At 41.2% G+C, this 17742-nt stretch overlaps 2 protein-coding genes and 1 long non-coding RNA gene across 4 annotated transcripts in view; 1 reads left to right on the top strand and 2 right to left on the bottom strand.

The window, feature by feature from the left end:
* Positions 1-8740, bottom strand: part of lrpprc (leucine-rich pentatricopeptide repeat containing) — a 35965-nt gene extending 27225 nt beyond the window's left edge. Inside the window, 13 exon segments of the mRNA XM_057048433.1 lie at positions 469-559; positions 667-785; positions 5363-5470; positions 5556-5661; positions 5750-5907; positions 5983-6127; positions 6298-6424; positions 6518-6604; positions 6750-6808; positions 6994-7115; positions 7334-7456; positions 7554-7756; positions 8514-8740. Of these exon segments, the coding sequence (XP_056904413.1) occupies positions 469-559; positions 667-785; positions 5363-5470; positions 5556-5661; positions 5750-5907; positions 5983-6127; positions 6298-6424; positions 6518-6604; positions 6750-6808; positions 6994-7115; positions 7334-7456; positions 7554-7756; positions 8514-8719 (1654 nt within the window). The 5' untranslated portion in view covers positions 8720-8740.
* A 487-nt stretch (positions 8741-9227) lies between these two features.
* Positions 9228-11516, bottom strand: znhit2 (zinc finger, HIT-type containing 2). The gene is made up of 2 exons (XM_057048436.1): positions 11371-11516; positions 9228-11159 (listed from the first exon to the last, which is right to left on the bottom strand). The coding sequence occupies exon 2, from the start codon at positions 11113-11115 to the stop codon at positions 9385-9387; it is 1731 nt and encodes a 576-aa protein (XP_056904416.1). The 5' UTR covers positions 11116-11159; positions 11371-11516; the 3' UTR covers positions 9228-9384.
* LOC130534362 (uncharacterized) lies at positions 11075-16835 on the top strand. 2 transcript variants are annotated; one of them, XR_008952877.1, is made up of 3 exons: positions 11075-11547; positions 11692-11915; positions 13607-16835. It is a non-coding gene; the product is annotated as an uncharacterized LOC130534362 (long non-coding RNA). The 2 variants fall into 2 exon arrangements; XR_008952878.1 differs by having other exon boundaries at positions 11692-16835.
* Positions 16836-17742: the final 907 nt, after the last annotated feature.

Raw genomic sequence — 17742 nt, forward strand, 5'->3', positions numbered from 1 at the left:
ATAGAACACATATGAGCAGTTTTAGTTCATTCAAGAAACACTGAAAGTGTATTGGAAAACCTATCTACCGTCTATAAAATATCTGATGGAGGAGCCTCATGCAAGGATCGGAGGTCCTTCAGGAAAAAAAAGGATCGAAGGATGCAGAAACAAGTGGTGGATGTTTGAGACTAAACTGAGACGAAAGACGGACAAAACAAGAATCATCCATTATGTAACACTTTTCTCTGTTTTCTCCGACTGCTTCAAGCTGAGGCGCCTCTCGTACTTGCTCTTAACATATTCACACAGAAGGCCTGATGAGCACCGAGGAGTAAATGGACAAAAGTAAGGTGGGTGTGTGTTTTGTGTGTGTGTGTGTTTTAACGCTTGTTCAATTAGCCTTTAGGCAAAGGAGCAATTTTTATGGCTGCTCAAGATGCAGCAGAGCCATTTGGAATGTGTTACTCTGTGCGCATGTGCACTTACAGCGGTTGTACAGCTCAGCCAGGTTAGTGACGGCCATCTTCCGAACCATTGAAGACACAAAGCCCTCGGACTCCAAAGAAATGCCAGTGTCCTGAAAAGTAGTCAGTTGTAAGGATGATAGCAAAAACTTCAGCTCTCTCTCGCTCTCTAACACACACACACACACACACACACACACACACACACACACACACTCACCTGGAGGGCCTGCTGGGTTGCTTCAATAGAGGAGAAAACAGGGAGAATGTAGTTGTGGAAAGTATCAACATCAGCAGTCACTCCAAGCTCCTGCATGCCCTTCAACACTTCCAGCACACCTGAAAAATGAAGAATGAAGGTCTCAAGTACGGCCTTTGAAAAACCACCAACTGAACCACAATCCAGCCTTAGAGCATCACATGAATACTAGAAAAGCCCCAACAGCAGAGACCTTTGCCAAGCAGGTCATTTCTGCCATTTCACTGTGGCTTACAGCTGTAGTATAGTATATACAGCATATAGGCAGGTTGCTTGATCAAAGGTCACAAGTGTCTCCAGAATCCAGAATCTCACCACAATTTAATCATCCCTTCTTTGGCCCATATCATTAACATTTTCTGAAAATTTAATTAAAATCCATTTATAACTTTTGAAGTCATTTTGTTCGCAATCAGACAGATAATTGTCAGTTGTCAGCTAACCTCATTGGCAGAGGTAACGAGTCATTCACAAGTGCAAAAGTAGGATTATAACTAGGAAAAAAAATGCTTTATTGCGTTTAGATAGATGCAAGTCTATCCTCTCTCACCCTGGGGATGTATGTATTTAAATGTGGGTGCAAAAGTTCCTCTCCCCACCTCCACTCACACTCCAACAACAAAATGCTAATGATTTGCTTTCTCCTCCACCTTGGACTTCAGGACACGTGTGCCTAAACACATACACTCGGCCTGAAGTGGACTCTTGCACCATCACCCTGCTCTTCAGTGGACCCCTGAGGTCCTGCCCCAGGGAAGAAGGCCAAAACAGCCACATACATATGGAACAGCCACTCACACACTCGCAATGTGCCCGCGAGAGAGTATGAGTGTGTGTGTGAGCTCAGTTGGAGGAAGCTGTGCGGCACTTTGCATATGTCTGGAAGCGTGCCCACCAAAGACATGGGCCCAAATGAAGGCCAACATGGGTGTATCTGCTCATTTTCAGTGTGTTGCTATGCAGTTTTAGATGTAGCTATATGCAATATATGACTGCAACCAGTGTGCTGATCCATCTTGTTCCCACGCAGACCTTAGCAAACAACACTAAAGTGCTTTCAAGGTTCGACACACCTTAAAATGCTGTATTTACTCTCCACTCAGGTTCTGAAACACACAGATCTGAGCTTGTGTGTCCCCAAGGGATGCATGGGTTCACCTGGCAGTCTCTCTCTTTGGCTGAATAAAAGATGAGTCCCAGCTTTTATATACCATTAAAGCTGGCTTCTGGTCAAACATTATTCCAGGTAAGGCTACCTGAACCACTTCATCTATCCATCTACTCTTTCCCTCCATCCATATCACTCACTCACCTGCCCCTCTCACTATCCATCGCCGCACTTTCAAGAAAGAGTAAACTGGCGATCTTACTTTCTTCTCAATGGAGGATCCATCCATTCTGCCATCAATGCATCCATTCTTACCCCTAATCGCTTTCATCCGGCCTTTTTTTATGAACGAAGAGAGGGACGACCCGCTTTGCTCCTGAATAATCCATAATCAATTTCACAGAAAGCTAGGCAGACAGAAATATGAATGAAAGCTTGCAATATAAATCCGTACCTCTGCCCTCTTTCTCACATGCACTTTCCGGTTTCTGTACACAAGTTTTGATGATCAGCAAATTTGTCCATCAAGTCTCCCCTTGAAGTTTCAGCACCACGCCCTATTTGTATAGTGCATGTTGCAGCTTGTCATAAATTGGACTAATTTAAAGTCAATCTACTGTGTATATGTAAAAATACTGGCAAAGGGCAAAGAAAGAACATCTACACAAAGCAAGACTGAAGAAAAATGTCTCTGCTGCCTCAAGTGAATTTCTCCAGATTGTGTTGACATTAAAATACTCAACAAAATTTGCTGTCAATAAACCTGTCACCAGTCAGAACTGCATTAGACATGCAAAATTAAATGGGAAGGTAAAACTCCAAACCAACACCTGACTGAACCACTTAAGATTGATCACCCTGTCTGAACAATCTGCAAAAAGAATCCACACAAGTAAAAAGTGAGACAAGGTGAGATGAGTGGAAGCAGTTCAAGGTTGGTTGGCATGAAGTCTGACATCATCTGGACAAGAAGTATCAAAGTAGTGAGTAAAGCATAGCAGTGGTCACAAGATATCATCATCAGATTCATGTCTGCAGGTTAACTGTCACAGATGAGAAGTGAGGATAAGAAAAGAGGGAAAGGAGAGTGGAGAGAACCAGTTCCTGTCAACCCCTCCCATCCTTGGACATGAGTACCTGTCACTTCTTCTTTGCTTTCATTTCCAACACCATCTGTCTCTCCACCTCTCCGACTATGACTCTCTAAAGGCAGACTACCGTAGGTTTGCTCTGAGGCAACGACGAGCTGGTGTTTGAAAACAGGAACAGTTGGAGGAACAAAAGGTGACATTTCTCTTTCACCTGCTTTTTTATTTTATTTTAAGGTAGCACTCGATGGAAATAACCTATTTAGCTATAATTGGCCAGTACCATTGGTAAAATACAACTGAATAGGACCGTCCTGGCAGTAGATCTTTCATGAAGCGCAACATTGTTTTAAGTCAGGGTTTGAAGAGGTCACATACAAGACTTTTAAAACAACCATTTGTGTCTTTTATCACCTAAAACACACAGGGGGAGACACGGGCTTTCCTCTTTCCGCCTTCTTTTTCCTGCCCCGCCGTGTCACAAGTGATAACAGCAGACTGCGTCCCAAGGACTGACAAGCAGTGACTAGCTAGCGGCAGGTGGGAAGTATAGGCCAGCATATGCTTCTGCTAAACCCGCCAAATCCACACCTCATCAAAAGGCAGAGACCCCACCACCACCACCACCCCCACCCTCTCCATTGCTCTCCTCTACTCCTACAACTCCAGCCTCTTGCCCGCTAGTGACACCTGTGGACAAAAAGTGACACGGCGCTTAATATTTCATGGGCTGTGCACAGTGGGGCGCATAATCCAAAGTGAATTCCCTCAGAGCGCTTGCATTTACATGAAATCAAGTCACTCCGCATCAGTCACATCACCTGCACTGCCTGCCCCACCACCCTCCCAACATACCACCCTTTCTAATATGGACAAACAGACACTTCCTGCAGCCAGAATGTGAGAGGAGAAAAAGCTGCATCATTATTTAGGGTTAACAAGAAATCATTAAAAAGAAGAAGGGGTTATTTCTGCACTGATGAACTGACATCATCTAAGATTTGAAACTACATTGCTAAAGGGCTTAAGTATTGATGTTTTAATTTACTGAGCACATGTGTGCAAATGTGCAGACAAAGGCAGTGATGTATTTGAGCAAATAAAAAAAAAAAAGAAAGAATCTGCACTATTGCCACATTGTTTCAACCAATTCCTCCATCCTGCCATCTCAAATGCTGTCAATTAGCTGACAGGGGGAAAACACATAATTTATTAATGGCTCTAAAAACCCCAAAGAGAGCGCTGAAGCTCAGTCCAAATAAAGCACTTAAAACTCAAGCCCCCTCTGATCACTTTTGACAAGGTACATTCATCATGAGCTATGAATTCTAACAAATCTCCAAATGCTGGAGGATGTCACTGAGATAATTCCACACCAGTCTATCACTGACAAAAGAAAATCTGGGAGATGACCATTTTTTTCTGAAAACACACAACCATGACAAAGGAAAAGCTCTATGGAGTGAAATAGCAGATATAATAATAGAAACCAGAGATAATTTCAAAACATTTCTGAATTATAGACAACTAGATACTAAAGTCATTAGACTACACCAAATGTACTGAGGTTTAGTGTGAAATGGTTGGCTGCTGATATTTAACACAAACTTTCCACCTTGCTGCAACGAGTAAAGGAGCAGACGATTGGGGACAACTGCAGACTGCACGTAACCAGAGGACACATAACAAAGCAAATGTCCGTGATCAATTGGTTAGATTTGAGGGGCACAATCCCCCACAATCCCCCTTCTGACCTCCCAAGAAGACAACTGCTTTACCTGGGATCCAACTTGCCTTGGTGAGAGCGGCTGTCTACCTGGGAGGACAGAAAACTATCTAAGTGCTGTTTTTTTGTCACTGCTGTTTTAGAAAGTGTAATTCCACCTGCTGCGATGAAATAGGCCAGGGGTAGAGGGGAAACACTCTCTGATGCGATGCCTTGGATATTTGACTCATTTGAAAAGCTAAGGCTAGAGAAGTAAATGACCTAAATTTGATTCAATGCTGTACAGTTAAACTATTACTTTAACCATACATATTTGTAACAAAATAAAGTTTTACTCGTAATTAACAAAATAAACAAACATGCCTGCCTGTTCATACGTGTGGATCAATGAGCTGTGTGATGTCTTTTTGCTCCCAATATCTCACACAGGGATCAGACCTCTTTGCCCTCAACCATCCGAGCTCACTGAAATCTGCCCCAGTTGGACCACTCTATAGGGCATTAATATTTGAGAGAAAACACTCCTTTAAAAGCTCTCTTTGATACCGTCAGTCACATAATCCTCTATTCATCACAAGAAACACAAACGCTGTATTTCTAAACCTGTCCTGCACTATCATGACCATAGAAAAACTGGTGGGAAAAGTTTGTTTTAATACATGAACACAAGAAGTAGAAAAGTAGAAAATATTGCATTGAAATACGCCACTGCGGGAAAAAGGGACAAGTACATACCATGTTTGTTTTTGTCTTTCAGATGCTGAGTGAGGAGGGGCCAAAAGTAGTGAGGCCTTGTGGGTAAACCTTGCTCCTTTAACATTTTCATCAGCTCAAAAGCCAAAACTGCAAAGACAAATTCGTATTAAATACAATTTCAGGACAAACGTGCAATCTTGGTTGGAAAGGTAAATTAGAGTAGGTTCTGTACCAGTTTTCTTGGACTCCAGAGCACAGGACAGGCTGAAAATAAGTGGGGTGGAATGAAAATTGGCCTCCTGGAGCTCTTTGCAATAGACACCCAACTTTTCCAGTGGCTGTCAGACACACAATCATTATTAATTGATACACAAATTAACTATATATTAAAATAATATAGGCAAATTAAGAGTACTGGTATTATACCATATCCATGTTAACACAGTGTCTGAGGAAGAAATTGCCAACATTGGAGGAATCAGTGTTCAGGTTGTCGGACTGCAGTGTAGGAAAAGTCTTCAGGATGTAAAATGCGCTGTCTTCAAGGCCCTGCGTTATGAGGCTCAGGCACAAGTTCATGGCATCTAGAGGAGGAGCAACAAATACAAGTAGATGAAACATAAAGATTTGTGTGCATTAATAACAATTTTGTTTTTTACCTGGAACATAACCTCTCTCGTGCCTCAAGCGCTCAACCACCTCTGGGAGGTGTTGCTGCTGTCCAGCCTTTGCCAGACTGAAGATGACCTGCATGAAGTCTCTATCCATCAGAGTAAAGTCTGAACTTTCTGCTACTTCCAAAGTCTGACAAAAGCAGGGGAAAAGAACAAAATGGAAGAACAGATTAATAGTAGAGTGAAGCAAAAAATAATGACTGATCAAAAGTCAATTTTTGACTTTTTCCAGATTGGTTATATTTAGTGGGTAATCATTTCAGGAACGGAAGAGTGACAAAGCTGAAGGCAGGTACACACCTTTTTAAAACTCTCCATGTCCCCCTTCTCTGCATACGCAGTAAGCAGCGAGATGTACGTGTCAGGGCCTGGTTCAATTCCTGCACCTTTCATCACAGTCAGGATGTTCTTGGCACTCTCAATGTCCCTAAAAAGGCAGTTTATTGAAAGTATTAATTATATGACTAATTAAGCAGGAGAGTAAACACAACATGCTGTAATAAAACAGTAGCGAGGTTACCCAGCACGAGCATGGCCTGTCACCAGAGAGTTGAAAACAGCCTCAGTTATGGGTAAATCTTTGTTCTTCATGAAACCTAATATGGTACTGAAAAGGAATTAAAAGTTTCAGAATTAAATAAAATAGATTCACTTTCTTAGACATAAAAATGGTGAAAATTAGGCATTGCTAGTTAAAATTCCCATCAGAAAAGGACCTCTAGTATTTAAAAATAAAGAGACGGTTTGCTCACCTGGCTCCCTCAATATCTCCATTTTGACAGTAGGCTGCTATTAGCCTTTGATATGTAACCTAGACACAGAAAATTAAAAAGTAGCAGAATGTGAACCGAGTAGTGAAAGTCAAAGATTTTAGTTGTATCATCCCTTTCAGATGAATAATAATACCCTAATAATTAGTTTTACCATTAAAAAATAATAAGTGGTGCCCTATTTGCAAGACTACTGTCAATGTTGTATTTTTGTTCTACCACTTACTCTGTTGGGCTGAATGTTAGCTGCTTCCATCTTGGCCAGGAAGTCAGTGGGGGAGAATTTGAACTCATTCTGCAAGTAAACCTTCAGCAGAGCATTGTAGTGACTAACATCATACTGTGCACCTGCAGAGGAAACATACAATTACAATTCAGAATTCAGAAAAAACTTCTACAACACAATGGTGCAAATTTACAGAAATTCAGCAAACAATTTACAGAATCTGCTTGTGCGCTTTGTCAAGGTAACAATGAATCAGACATTTAAATCCATTTAAATCAGTGAACTGTCAGCTTGTAGTATGATAAGAAGTAATGCTGAAGTTACTGCTGCCATTTCTTACCCAGGTCTCGCAGCTTTTCCCACACGTGGTGTGCAAGCTGTGTGCGCTCTTCTAGGGGAACCTCTGGCAAAAGGGTCCCACAGCTCCGCAGCAGTAACAAAGCCTGATTGCCACTTGGATAACCTGAAAACATGAAAAAAGAAATGCATTGTGGAACATAAAGGCCATAAACAACAGTCTTTAACATTGCAAGTCCTGGATTGCAGTTGTGTCTCCATACCTGTTCTGCAGATATCATGGAAGATGCGCAGGAGCAAGGTTTTGGTAATACGGCCAGTTCTCCTTACAGAACTATCAAGTTTATTCAGAGCCCAGTCAAAATCTTGTGCCTGCTTGGACTGTATGGCAACACTCGTCTCGTCCGTTTTCGCTGTGGTCACAGCATAGTTACGGACACACCCCACTCCATTTGGCCATGTGCAACTGTGACAGATCACGTAAAGGACACAGAACAAAATGCATGAGGTAAAAGTAAAGACATTATTAGACATCAGGTACATTCACCAAGATGCAGAAGAAGTAGGATGCTCGTAGATGAGAGATTAATGTGGGAAAAGTACGTTAGCAGTGTAATGAGTGCACAATGAAACCCACGCAGAGGAACAGTCATCCACATGCTATTCAATCAATTACTACGACCTTGACAGAAAGTCATCTGACAGTTAATGTTAGATAATGTCGTAGCTTATCTTAAGGATAACAGGCTAGAATTAAATAATGTATACATGCACACATACATGCAAAGCAATTCAATTCAGCTAAATTACAGCGGGAGTATCTCTAATAATGAAGCGGGCCCAGATCTAACATGGAGGTGAAATAACAACATTGGGCCAATATTGGAGGAGAGCAAAACGTCTTTGCGATGATTATTTTTATTCTTGCCATGTAAATGGTTCAATTTTGAGACATAAAATACAGTGTGATTATGTTTGTTACACAACGTGTGATCCAGAACTTGCGTAAAACCGGAGCCATCTTTAAGTCATAATACAAACAGCCACTTTTAAAACGTCACATACAAAACTTAATATACTTAATCAAGCCAAGTTAAAGATTCCAGGTCATATTTATATGAATACTGGTTTGTCATTCCATTGATGTCAGTGACCCTCAATGACATCCCTGCCTTCAGCTCACGCGTGGACTCCGGTACACCGGCTAGCATACTGCAACATACCTTAAGGTATTTTCAGGAGCAGGGCAGAGCTTTCGTGAACAACCTACACTCCTGCTGCCGCCAAATGATCCGCTATACAGGCGACTAAGTGGAGGACCGCTCCTTTTAACCCCGGGTATCTGAAGTAAGCCCGAAGGCGAAAACTTTAGCAATCGCGCAGATCTCAAGAGCGCAGCCATGTTTTTTGTAGCACAGTGGAAGGGCATCCGCACCACGTGAATTTCCACAGTACAATATCGCGAGAACTCAGAATGTAATTACGTTATCAATGATAGCATTGGAGTTATTCAAGATTTACTTTATTCATCCCCGTAGGAAAATTGAATTGTAATAGCAGCCTAGACATGTAGGAATATAATTATCCAAAGTGAACTTTACCAAACAACTTTTTTTTACTACTTTACTATTTTAATTTACTAATAATTCATCAGTGCTAAAATGACGATATCAATTGTCAACTATCAAAACTTTTATGTTTACATCTTTCATTTATTGCTCATCTGCTGTGATAAATATCCCAATACTGCAATTGTGCAAGAACATAAATATCAATTGTCATTAGAAATAAACAATTAATTGATTTGTTCCTATGACTTAATATTAATGACATTGTTCATACTAACAAGAACACTTTCATTAAGTACAACAAAAACAGCATACTGCAATTCTATTAATATTTTATGTCTGAATGCTTTTATATCACTAGTCAAACCACCTGTTTAATTTGTTTATTTCTCTTTCAACAAAAATAGGTCATTTAATTTAACAATATGGATTACATCAACATTTAAATCTGCATATACACATGGTGTGAATAAAATTCCACATGCAAATGCTTGACATAGTGAATGTTTTGAACATCAAGGCATCTTTAGCTAAGTTCTTCAATGGCTTTAACACTAGCTCTGTTTTTCTCTTTCTTTAAGTTGTTGGCAACCACACTTTTTGTCTTCTCCATGTTTCTCCTTACACATTCTCTTTTACTGTGTTCATTCCACAACTCTATAGCTAGTGCATACATTTGGTGTACATTTTCTGTTATCCAAGCTTGCATGAATTCACACTTTTTCATTGCAAGGAAGTATTTCTGTCTCGTTTCTTTAGCCTCTCCACCTTTGGACAGGGACTTTCTGGCCTTTGAGAGCACCGAGCGAAGCTGGCTGAATGCTGCCAGACAATATCCAGCTGGATCCTTTACATTTTTCCCAGTCATGATGTGGGCCACAGCTTCCAGGGCCCTGGATGGGCCAAGCCGATCCTCTTTGTCGAGATACCCCTCCCCGTAAATTCGACTTTCCCCACTTTCTATGGCCTCGTGAATAGAGCTGAACACCCTGCTTGAGTTCAATGCCTCAGACAGTGCAAGAACTATGTCGCAGAATTCAAACATCAGTGAATCTGTGTCATTGTTAACCAGACACAAGGAGAAAGCATAAGCATAAAGGGCATTGACCAAACCGAAGCATATCAGGGGAGAAGGCTTCGCACACAAGGAACTCAAAGTTGGAATTTTATCAGAAATTGGAGGGGCACTTTGAGCTGTTGAACTTTCTTTGTCCTTGCTTGTCTGTGTTTCTCCTTCAACTTTTTTAAATGTTTTTGCTGATTTGCCAAGATTGTTTCTTTCTTGTGATACCTTTGTTTTATGGTCAGTGTCTGGCTTCTCTGCTGTAGTGGAATTGTCTGTCACCACTTTAGATATTTTCTCATCAAGCATCTCAATCATTGCTCTCCCTTCCTCTTCATGCTCTTCCCACCATGGCTTCCATGGAGGAACCAGTTTGGCAACACCTCCATCCTTTAACAGAGACACAAACATTGTTTTCTCTTTACCGCTGAGAAGTTCCCACAGCTCCTCTTCTGAAAGCTTGTCGATATCAAGCTCTGAAACCCTCTCAGCCAAGTCCAGCTCATCTTCTGTACTTTCAGCATCTTCATCCATGTCTTCATTCTTTAGCTTTCCTCCTTCCCCGATCTCCTTTAGACTTCTTAAAATACCCTCAATCTCTGTTGAATTTTCTTTTTCAGACTGTTGAAGCTCAGCTAGTCTGGACAAGAGCTCCATAACCTGCACTTTCTCTGCAGTCTCTAATTGCCCTTCATCTTCGTTATCTGAGACAATATTGCTTTCTTTTAACAAACTTTCCATTCCCCCATCTGTCCTGTCTGCCTCTTGTCTAAGACTCAAAAGCATTTTGTGCATTTTCTTTCTCCCTTCATTTTCTGTTTTTCCCATATCCTTCAACTCCTTTAGAACAGACTCCTTATAAAATGTCTCAGAGCACATGGAGTGATCTGGGCTCTGGTAGCATGCCAAGCTACAATAATGGAGGTTACACCGAGGACAGGTGTAACAAGAGGGTTTACATTTACACATCATGCAGATGGCACTCCTGGCATGACTGCCTTCCACCACCATCCCATCCACCTCCTCTGGTGTCTTGGATGGCATGATGAGCTCCTCTTGACCTCTGTGTGGGAGCATGATCCCATCTCTGCTCACAGCATCAGACTCGGTTTCAGTCCATTGGTTCCTCGGTGATATATCTGTAAGTATATTCTTCAAAGATTGAGGCATTCTTCGTCGAAAAGGCGCATTCATTGTGATCCTGGCTAATCGCGTTGTTTAGGTGCAGAAAAGCAAACCTGGAAATCAAGCAAATTAAAAAATAAAATACTGTACATTGTTACGTTATCTTTGCAGACTGTGATGCTAACGTTAGCTTCAGAACGCAGTTACCGTAATTGATCGATGTGCCTGAGTAAACAATCAAAAACGCCGCTAAGGAATATTTGGCAGAAAAGTTTAATTTCAACACAAAAAGTTTTTATGTGGAACAAGACAAAAACCACTCACCTTTCTTGATAGTCTCGGCTCACGTACAAGCCTGCTACGTGTGTCGTCGCATTTTGATGACGTCAGAACGGCAAGCTAAAGCGCTGCAGACATGAATATTTGTGTAGAAAACGTTCTGATAAGGGCTCTATAATGTTATACACACAGGAAATTACAAATGCTCAGGAAAGGCTGCAGGTGGGTTATACATTTAATGACAAAAAAGTTGTTATCAATATACTGTCACAGTAGACCTGATTATAAATCTTTTAACTTTCTGATTATCTTTCAAAACAATTTGTGTTTCCTCCTGTGTCCTGATTGTGTCTCCAACTCCCACAGGGCTATTTGCTATAAGTTGAGTGTCTCCTGCAGGGCGTCACTCGTGGTAAAAGGTCATGCAGGTGGGGATTTGTCAGATGGCTGTCCACCCCTTGCTGGGCCAAGGGGTTTCCCTGTTGCCTGTCAGAGCCCATCGGGAAAGAGGGAAGAGGAAATGGAGTCTGAGGTTGACATGTACCATGCTGTCTTAGCCCCACCCCTGGCTGTCATGCCAGCAGTCCTGGGTAGGCCACTGTCTCCTCATGTCTCCTTTATGCTTTCCTGGCACATTCACTGACATGTACCCCAACACCAAATCCATAAGAGACTGTTTGACTCTTAGGGTTGCCACTATATGCAGTAGTGTTGTCAAAATGCATATAGAAGAAGACATGTAAAAACATTTGCCCTATTTTCATAAGGTATAAAACATGTAGTATAGCATTGCCTGTAGTGGTTACAGTTTTCATTAAAACAATATAAGTGCACAGCAGCAAAAAATATTTAGACGCAAATATTATACACTTTCATATTCCATGTAAATATAAAGATTCTCCCAATTACACTATAGTGTATTTGGAATAATTGTCTTTGAATGTTTGGGACTTTTGACACCTTACACAGATTCACACACATACTGTATATCCTGCTGTCTGCCACCAGCTGATAGGTGACAGGGAACAGGCTTTGCCTTTTGGGCATGTCCAGCTATGGCGTGTCTGGAAATGTCTACTATCCAGCAGGATATGTGTGTGTGTCTTTGTGTCTGTTCATGTGTGTGCAGTAAAACAGAGACTTACTATATGTTGATTTACACTGCTCTGTCACCCGTCACCTCAAAACAATTTGGCATTATAGGGCACCTGAGAGGGTTTGTGTGAGTGTGTGTGTGTGTGTGTGTGTGTGTGTGTGTGTGTGTGTGTGTGTGGTGTTCACTCAGAAATATTTTCTTCAGAATGAGTAATTGACTTTACACAGATAATCACACTTCTACACTCGCTCTAATGACACATGTTTTCCAGCTTAGTATCATTTTAGAGAGGGCTCTTAAATCATCTCTTAAATAATAATAAAAATGAACTTAAGCACTAGAATGTGCCAAAGTTGTTAAAAAGCTGCCGACATTAATGTATAGTTATTCTGCAACATGCAGGTTTTCATGAATGAACCCAGGAACATAAGGCCAACTCCCCTGCATGAAAGCATGAATGTACCACTAAATAATTCACCTTCAGGATATATTATTTACCCAGCTGTTGTTGTTTTTTTATCCATTCACCAGAATTTATCACAGACCTCCATTTATTTCCCTCCTTTCTCCTTTCTCCTTTCTCCACATGACAACCTTTGCCAGGTCACCAAGTCCACATAACAAATTGCCGCCTCTCTTACAGGTCCTCAGCCAGTGAATGTGTGAGTGTGTGCTAGGTGCAGCGTGCCATGTGATGTGCTAAAACACAGATAGGTGGAGAGATAAACTCTGAGTGACCTAAAGTGCCTGTAGAATGCACTGACAAACAGAAAAATGGAGAAAATATTCAGGAACTCCACTTTATGTCTGTGGACAGAAAAATAATGATTCAGGGCATCACTTTCAGCACCACCAGTTATTTCATTTCAGTGGTCTAACTGATTTTATGGATGTTTCTCTAGTGATACGTATATTCCAATCACTTACATTTCAAGAAGATAGGATGTCAATTAAAAATATCAATCTTCCACTGCTTTCCAAAACCAGAGAGTATGGTCATATCATTTATGGGGAAAATCTCTATAAGATGTAACACAACAAAACTAAAATAACAATAATGCCGTATAGCCAGTAGTATGCTTTCATTTTCTATGTTTAATCACTCATCTGTGCCTCCTCATGATTTGTAAGGGAAAAAAGAAATTCAAGCCTTCTCTCCTCTTCTCCATCACAAGACTCCCACAGGAACAAACCTGAGACTGACTGTGTATCAGTGTATCACCCCTCTTCATCTATCTCACCTCGGGCCCGACCTCTCTCCACTCCCATGAGAGGGAGCAACAGATCAAAAAAGTGGAGGAAGAAGTGAAAGAGAGTAGTGTGTCTGTGTCCCAGAGGATTGGTGTATGTCCATGTGGATCAGGGAGTGAAAATGTGACAGCAGCAGAGGCAGACAGTGTGTGTGTGCGTGTGTGTGTATATGTGTGTTTGCCTGTGTGGCCCTTGTCAAACAGAGGTGTCATATGTGTGAAGATCACAGTTTCAAGCTAGTGGCATCCAGGGATGATGCTGTAAATCTTTGTGTTGCCGGACACATCCATGCTGTGATCTGTTGCACTGTAGTGTACATGTGCAAGCATGTCTTTGGGACATTTGATGGAGATTAATGTGACTGCTGGTGGCTGAAAGTGAAAATGTGATGAAGTGTGTCCCCTTGGGAAAACCATGGAGTCAGCTTGGGCTACAAAACTGAGGCTTCTGAGAACCTTCATGGGCTCCTTTTCATGTTAGAATAGCATCACTATTGTTTTTACCTGGGACACAACAATGTGTTTCAGCACGCTCCTTCATGCAAAAACAACTATTCACAGAAAAAAATGTGTAATGTTACTTTGAAGTCCATAAAAAATAAAATATATTATTCTTAAGTAGCTGGATCTTTATCAATCTGCACATTTTCAAATGTATGATGCTAAAATTTATTTCCAATGATAAATCATGTGCATTTCTTTTTAAAAAAAATCAAATTATTGTTGATGTTGTTGATTCCTCACATTCGGCACATGGATTGGGAGTTAATTCTTGCATACAGCATTAAGAAGAACAGGCCAAGTCCTTTGATTTTCAGATTTTTGCATCATGTTTAATACAAGTACGGTAATAGAAAAACAGAAAACTTGATTCCTGTGAATGAATAATTGAATAGAGACGTATTACAGGAATTTAGGCCACCGCCATGGCGGCTTTACTTTTGTGCAGATCATAAACAAGACAAGAGTGGACACAGGCTTTGTCCACTGTTGTGTATCAACCCTTTTTTGTACATCTTCACCTCTATCTTGACCTCTTTCATGATGTGTGAGTCACAATGAATTGTCATATAGACATACACATGCACCCCCCCCCCACACACACACACACACGCACACACACACACACTGTGGGAATGTGAATAAGGCTATAGTCACATCATTATATCCATTTTATAAGAAAAAACATCCTTCGTGCGCCAACACCTGCACGCCTCACTGCACGTTATCTTCACTCTTGAATATTCTCTCACTTATTTACTGTATCTTTCTGTCCCTGCTTTATTCTGACAGCACAAATGAAGCTTGACACATGTTTATGTCACATTTCACGATATTTTTGTCAAACATGTACACGCAACTGCTTATGTAGCTCATATAATTGCCTTTTTATAGAATTAATGGTGACTTGAGGGATAAAGAATGTTTGTTACAATAATTACAACTGTCAGATTTTTAAAACATTGTTCTTTAGTTGCAGCAAATAAAGTTAGATAATATCTCTGAAATACTTAAATTACTTAATTTTAAACTTATTTAGAAGACACATCACAATGAAGGAACTTTTCACATATTTCGAGAGGGAACATGTGGCATTTTGGAGATTTCCATAATCACACTCAGAGTGTGTTAATCTTATCTGGAAAAGGTTGTGTGTTAGTGTGTTTGACAGCTCTCCGAAGCAACCTGCAATGTTGACATTAGTAGAGGAGGACAGACCAGCTCTGCTTTGGGAGAAGGCATATGGTAAAGCTGCCCTCCAGCACAGCGTGGAGTTGTCTCCACGTGTGGCTGTGTGTAGTTGTAATACATGTAAACACACATGTTCTAATGTCTCACATGGGCAATACAATAAAAAGGTGTATTTTCAGGTGAGTTCAGTTGTGTTAGTGTGTAAAAGCACAAGGATCCAACTACTTGAGCTGGGAATATTCCTTGCTGCCTGAGGCTCTCAGGCATCGCTGTTGTCTGAAGTCCAAGTGCCATCATCAATGTTCAGGAAGACTGAAGATGCCAGCAAACACGTGTGTAAAGGAAAAAAATCCAGCACTATGTGTGTCAGTATACACTGGCGTCGTGTCATCAGAGCTTCCGTATTTGTGACAGTTTATTAAATATGAACACAACAAAATGACGGAGAATAAATTAATTGTGAACACTGTTCACGCTCATAAACCCATATTGTTATGTAGTTGTGTAGCGTGGAATGTCAGACATTTCTCATCTCATCCTCGAGCATAGTGGAGGCTGTTGTATCTCGCTGATGTTGCCAGAGCAATGACTATTATACCCATCTGTCACACCTCAGCCAATACTGACACATATCCATTAGAGGATCTGTTTTCCCCTACAGGGTGAATGTTTGAGGGAGGGCTGGGCTCAGAAAATCTGGCCTGGGGTGAAGTGAGAACTGATGAAAGCTGTTATATGGAAGCAATTAGGATGTGCATCTTACTGCGAGTGTGCTGCAGTTGCTCATAGGCTTCATGCAGTGGTGTTGTGCTTGTGACTCATGTCAATTTAAAAAATGTGCTTTTGGCATCAGAGTCTTCTTTTCTTTGGTCATTAAACGGTGTAATTCATCTGCTGTTATTTATTATCTTTTCTTGCTTGAATTTTGCACAAGTGCCATCCATCAATCCCCAGCAGTCCTTTCGTGTTGTGCTCGTCTCTCTATCTGTCTCCTGTTCATACCCGCTATACCCACAGGACTTAATCCCAGTCTCCATCATTCCATCCACCTCTCTGTCCTTGGGACTGGTGGCTGCAGGAGGATGTAGCAGGTCTGTCACACGGTGCCAAAGCTGTCAATCAGTGTGTACGTATGCTTGCATATGTGTGTATGTTAGTCTGGAGAGACGTTGTGATGGCAGCTGTCACGCTGTCTCAGGATCATATGCTGGCTGTCAGACATCCTGTAAAAAACTGACATCCAACCCTACAAATACACACACACAGACACACATACACACACACAGAAGCATTGATGTTAACTACTAACTTCAGCCTGACCCTTTCCCCCCTCTATAAATAAATGAGAACATCAGTTTACAGTGTTGTGATTTTTTTGTCGGTAACTAAAGTGAATCAATCAGCACAGCTGTATTAGACTTTCACACTTCTTTCAAGTCTGTTTCCTAATAAACGTTTGTTTCTTTGGAGAATGTGTGTGTGTGTGTGTGTGTGTGTGTGTGGCTTATGAAACTTTTTGAAACTGCAGATTTCTTCAGAAAAGAACAAGCCATATTTTCAGGCCCCAACCTTTTCCAATAGTTCCAAACATTCTCACACACCACTAGGCAAAAACCTGAGACTGACTGTGACGTTAACATCTTTCACACAAACACCACACGATCCAGTTCTCATGTATGCCATTGATCCCTCGCTCTCCTGCACTGTCATGGGAATACCTGCACAGCTGTGTGGTAATGTGTGTGTTTTTATGATGTCCAGTCAGACAAAAGAGGGTGGGTCTCAAGTGGCTCCAGCAAAGTTGATGTTTTAGGGTTGGTGGCTGAGAAGGATACAGAGAAGGATGAATAAGTGAAGATGCTGCAGAATTGACTCATTAAATGTAGAGAGACTAAAGAAGGCTAGTGTAGATTTGTGTGTGTGTGTGTGTGTGTGTGTATGTGCGTGTGTGTGTGCAAGCGTGAGTGGGAGACAAGAGAGAGAGAGAGAAAGAAAAGATTCTACATTGGCACCACAGTAGACTGCTGCTGGTCTCACTGAGCTGTCAATTAACACACACCACTACAGCAAAACACACACACACACATGCATGCACACACACACAAACAGAAACACACACACACACAGGACCCTGGAGAGAGGCCTCAAACCTGCCTGTCAGCTGATGTTAGATCACACTGTACGAGTCTAACACTGAAACAGTCAAACCAACACACACACACACACACACACACACACACACATGCAAATCAGCAATGAAAGAAAGATGGGCTGTTTGTGGTTTACTTGGAGTTGATTTATTGATAGTAAAACCTTATCATCATAAAACCTTTCATCACCACACAACATTCTCCACTGAGTATTTTGTACTTTTGCATA

This window comes from Takifugu flavidus, chromosome 11, assembly GCF_003711565.1.
Source record: "Takifugu flavidus isolate HTHZ2018 chromosome 11, ASM371156v2, whole genome shotgun sequence".
Taxonomy (NCBI): domain Eukaryota; kingdom Metazoa; phylum Chordata; class Actinopteri; order Tetraodontiformes; family Tetraodontidae; genus Takifugu; species Takifugu flavidus.